Source organism: Atta colombica, unplaced genomic scaffold, assembly GCF_001594045.1.
Source record: "Atta colombica isolate Treedump-2 unplaced genomic scaffold, Acol1.0 scaffold107, whole genome shotgun sequence".
Classification (NCBI taxonomy): Eukaryota; Metazoa; Arthropoda; class Insecta; order Hymenoptera; family Formicidae; genus Atta; species Atta colombica.
The window spans coordinates 2,027,574-2,032,554 of NW_017259192.1; the positions used below are offsets into that span (position 1 = coordinate 2,027,574).

The following is a 4,981-nucleotide window of genomic DNA, read 5'->3' on the forward strand; positions in this document are numbered from 1 at the left end:
AAATGTCTAATTTTTTCTGTCGTTATCTTTCTACAATAAGAAATACATATATAATTTTTAAAATATATTTATATTATAATATAAAGATAAAGTTCAAATTTCTTACAAATCTTTTTTGCAAATCTTTAATTCTCTCTATCCTAATACAAATTTCTTTCGCATTAAATTAATGAAGAGAAAAAATAATAAAATTGGAAGAATAAATTTTTTTTAATTATTACATGCATTTTCTTATAGAAATATTAAAAATATAATTAATTACATGCACAGTTCACACTGAATCTATTTAATAATAACTATATAATAAGAGTACGAAAAAAATTTTTTTATGTATTAAACATAAAATGGAATCTTGCTTCGTTTTCTTTAAATATCACAGGCTAACTAAAATAAAATAAAAAATACGAAACAATAACGTTTCATTAAATATGTTATATTAAATGACGCACATCTATAATTGAATTTCTCTTTCAGATCTTTCTCTTTATATGCGACCATGAACTCCGAAGACCATGACTGTTCCCGGTTAAAGAAAATCAATATGCATCACGAGCGCAGCTTCATTTGTGCGAAAACAAAGGCTATCCTTAATACCAAGACAGTATCACAATGACGTCAGAATCGTCATGGCAACTCCCTTTGGTACACCCACGCCGTATGTGTTATTGCATCAAATTTAATCCACCAAAATACAAAGATTCATCCGATTAGCGAATTAAATCCTAGTATCTCGTAGTTATATCAATTATTTCGAGACAGAAATACATGATACATGTACATACAAAACAAACTGAAACAATATTAAAAAGAAAATGTGTAAATATCAAATGAAATATTATATTTATACACACAATAATATAAATATCTTTGTGTTCTTGCATTAGAACTTTAGAGAAAATAATTTCATGTAAAATTGACACATGAGGAAATTTCATCCATCTCTTTATACTTTTATAAAGAGTTTAGCATACAAAATTAAATGCAGATAAGTTATATAGTTTTAAGTTTAAAATTAATCTTAATAAAAATTAAATTTCAGTATGAAATACTTTCTTATAACTTCTTTTAAACAAGTTAGCATATCACAGTTCAAAAATCTTGGTCTGAATCTATTAAAAAATAAAAGCATTAAACAAATGTCTATACTCTTTACTTATTGTAAGTAAAGAGTCTAAATCTAATCTAAATTTTCAGAATTAGTTTCTGTAACAGTGAGTATCGTCAACATTCTTTCAAATTCATGTATAAATGGCTTAACTATTGCTGACTCGTTAGTCATTAAAACATTTTCAAAATTTCCAAAAAATGCTGATTTAGTCCAGTTTATGCTGCCTGTTATCAAAATGTTATTGTCAATAATAACAAATTTATGATGCACTAAGACGTCCAATGGTTTGGTTATTGGTTTAATACCTGCAAAGCAAAATAATGTCAACTAGGTTGATACTAAGTTGTCACATATTATATATATTTAATATAAGATTATGTCTTATAACTAAATTCTTCATATATTTATTTCTAACTAAATTATCCATATATCAGAACTTGTTACAAACCTTCTTTGTAAAAATTCATTAATCGGCTACGATCAGTACATGTCATGGAATCTTCCAATATGATCCTTACAACAACATTTCTGTTTTTGGCCCTTATAACTGCCTCTGCCAACTCCACAAATGTAAAAAAATATAAACATATATCCAAAGTATGAATTGCCGAATCCAAATAATGTATAATCTTCCTGCAAATACATCAGATATGTTCTATACAGTTGCAAGCTATGAGAAAGATATGAATAAATAATTTTATTTTGCGTTTATATCACATTGAAAAAATTACTTTAAGTGTCTTATTGGACAATTTAGTTTTTTACATGGTTTCATTCTTTTCAAATGTGATCGACATAAAGAAGAGTCTTGTGAAAAAAACATGACATCGAAGATTTTTGCTTCTGTATTGTTGCAAAGCTCCTCTACAGAACCATTGCAATTGGAAGTATTGATTACTTTCTTCCGAGAATGTTTATGTTTCTTGTACAACTGCCACATTATTTCTGACACGATAACTCCAGAAATTATTGCAATGACAATTCTTTTCATCTTTTCTTTTTAGACCTGAATCAAATAATTTGGAAATCTTTGAAGATCTTTGGAAAAGTAATGTATGCTAGAGATATTTCAGTCAACTTAAAGGTTAGGAATCTCTTGCTTTAATACAATGGAGATTGGAGAGTATTACAGTACGCATTTATGTGTCAAAAAAGAAATTTTCGTTGATTTAATAAAATAATACATTACACACAGATATAACACAAATAATAGTTGTTTACAGTCTTATTAACTAAAAATATACTGAGATTATGTTGATATATATATTAAATCAACTAGGCTCTGAGTTGTGTTCGAAAACTATCCGGATGCCTCCATGTATCATCTTATCCTTGTTTTATTGTTCATTAATTGAATAAGCAACAAAGATAAAATGATACAAGAGCACTTGGATAATATTTCTGAACACAGCCTAAAGATGCATTCACATGCAAGCATCAAGCGTCAAGTAGCGGAAGCAGTAACCAATTAATGAAGCGATTTTTTTAGTTTTTATAAATAGATACAGTATATAAATACAGTATATAAATACAGAAATCCGCAATTTTTTATTTTCTCCAGCTTTGAACACAAAATACACCAACAACAAGTACATTAGCATATATATTTTAAGCTGCGGTCAAAGTCTCACTACAAATGTTTTAAACCGTTTGATTGACCAATTAGAACAAAATAAATAAATTGACCAATCAAAAATTGCTTTAAAGCATTTGTAACATCGCGTTGATCGTATCCTTAGGCTACGGTCACTTGATGCTACGAATGCTTCGAAATATTTTTGATTGGTCGGTTATTAAAATTCTTTTTTCTGGTTGATCATTCAAATGTTCCGAAGCATTTGTACACGGAGAGAATTTTTTTTTAGAATTTACTCTGAAAATATGATAGTCGTGGACAACATTATATTTCAAAGAACTTTAATGTAAATCTCTTTCTTTCATTAATAAAACTATAATAAAGTATAAAAGTTCGATTAATTTTACTAAAATGCATGATAAAAATCTTTAAAATATTGTATTGTATCATAATTACAATATTTTATAAATTTTAAAAGAAAATTTTCTTCGTATAGCGACAAATGGACCGCATTCTTAATCGTGGAAAAGGAATTTTTATTCTGTGAAATCATCACTACGAAGAAATTCGACAGGAACAAAAACGTCAAAAACGCTTTATTCGTAATACAAGCATCTCCAGCATCCTCTTAAAGTCATGGCCTACAAAAAACTTAAAGCAATAAGGCTCAGTTGCACTAACGTTAAGCAAAGTTTAAAACTCTCTTTGTCTCTATTTCTCTTTCGCTTTAAAACGAAACAGAAAGAGTTTTAAACCTCCCGCTTAAAGTCAAAATAATGTTGGTGCAATTGAAGACGTATAAGCAATAAGGAAATCAACATGTTGGATTGGTTACTGATTATGTTATGGCTTTACAGACTCTATTGTAAATGATCAATTCGCTTACTGCTTACGTTTTACTGCTTAAGTTTCTTTGTGTACCATGGCCCTTAATGCCTATTACACACTGATGAGAAATGAGTGACGAACAATATCCAATAAGAATTTTGCTTTATATATGCAAAAAAACAGAGCTTTCACGATTTAAAGCCATTATATAATGTAAGAAATTTATTTATTAATATCTTTAAATTATCTAATTTTAATTATATTGTTGAAATTTCAAAGTAACACAAATATATTCAAATATAGAATGAGAATTCTTGAAACATTGCGACCAATGCGCTACTTTAACATATTGCAATTTGCAATTTGCATAAAGTTGTAATTTTTCTAATTGTAAGCAACTATTATACCTTTAATATAAAAAGAAAATTTAAATGAATAAAAATGAATCAATCTAAAGCCCCTCCATCACCTCAGCCAATTTATAATGGGGCTCCTGTTTTTTTCAGCAAACACCAGTTACAGTTACATGTAATAATTAAAATATAACTATTATATAACACACGTAATATATTACAGTTGTATTTTTATGGCAAATTACAATTAATTGAGAAGTATATATGTTACGTGTAACTTCAGATTTGGATGCTTTATTATGTATTACATACAAATTTAATATTTTCATGCAATGTATTTATTTGATAAAAATAAAAAATAAAAAAAAATGTAAAAAAAGAATTATAATATACAAAGTAATCAAACAATGTAATAAAATATAATATATAAATTTCTTATATATTTTTACAATTAACACTTTTACTTATATGTATAAGATATCTCGTATACAAAATACATATTATAACATAAAATTTGCGTATATATTTCTAGAAAATCCGAATTCTGATTCTGCAATAACAATTTTTACGTTTTTATTTAATAAATCTTTTAATGATACAATGTTTATTAATGGATTAAACGAAAATTTCAATTCGCGTCTCCTACTGTGAAAATAAAAGTTGTTGAATTTTAAGAAACTCAAAATTGAATACTCAAACAAATTAATTTAGCGAATTTTGTTTTATAATATGCATCTAAAAACGGAATATGAAATTGTTTTTTTATTGCAGAGTTTCAGCCCGTTTTGACCAAGAAACTTTGAATACATTTCAAACTTTTTCAATCATATATCGTTAATTTAAGGTTTAATTTAGCAAGAACGAGCCCTCCATTACCCCCGCAGATTTTATCAGCGGTCCTCTTTTCTTTGTAAGTATATTCATCTAAAAAAAAGAGTTACTAATAAATTTAGTAGCCTGTTTTTGCAGGAGAATATATTTTTAATTTATTTTTTATTTTTATGTCTATAATTATTTTATTGTATTTCGGTAATGATATTACATTAATTTTTTTGATATTATCTTTTATTGAAATCCTTTGTACAATTCAATAATAACAATATAATATGCAATCAT

General features: G+C 26.7%; 1 protein-coding gene across 1 annotated transcript; it reads right to left on the reverse strand.

The window, feature by feature from the left end:
* Positions 1 to 1,177: 1,177 nt before the first annotated feature.
* On the reverse strand, positions 1,178 to 2,125 carry LOC108691947 (mitochondrial cardiolipin hydrolase). Its single transcript, XM_018199919.1, has 3 exons — positions 1,840 to 2,125; positions 1,557 to 1,741; positions 1,178 to 1,413 (listed from the first exon to the last, which is right to left on the reverse strand). The coding sequence occupies exons 1-3, from the start codon at positions 2,097 to 2,099 to the stop codon at positions 1,178 to 1,180; spliced, it is 681 nt and encodes a 226-aa protein (XP_018055408.1). The 5' UTR covers positions 2,100 to 2,125.
* Between the last annotated feature and the right edge of the window lie 2,856 nt (positions 2,126 to 4,981).

Bases quoted from the DNA above. Each gene is read 5' to 3' on its own strand.
- LOC108691947 (XM_018199919.1), bottom strand. From the start codon at position 2,099: ATGAAAAGAATTGTCATTGCAATAATTTCTGGAGTTATCGTGTCAGAA. The intron at 1,742-1,839 runs GTAATTTTTTCA...ATGTATTTGCAG, and splicing joins TGTCCAATAAGACACTTAAA to GAAGATTATACATTATTTGG. The intron at 1,414-1,556 runs GTTTGTAACAAG...TTTGCTTTGCAG, and splicing joins AATGAATTTTTACAAAGAAG to GTATTAAACCAATAACCAAA.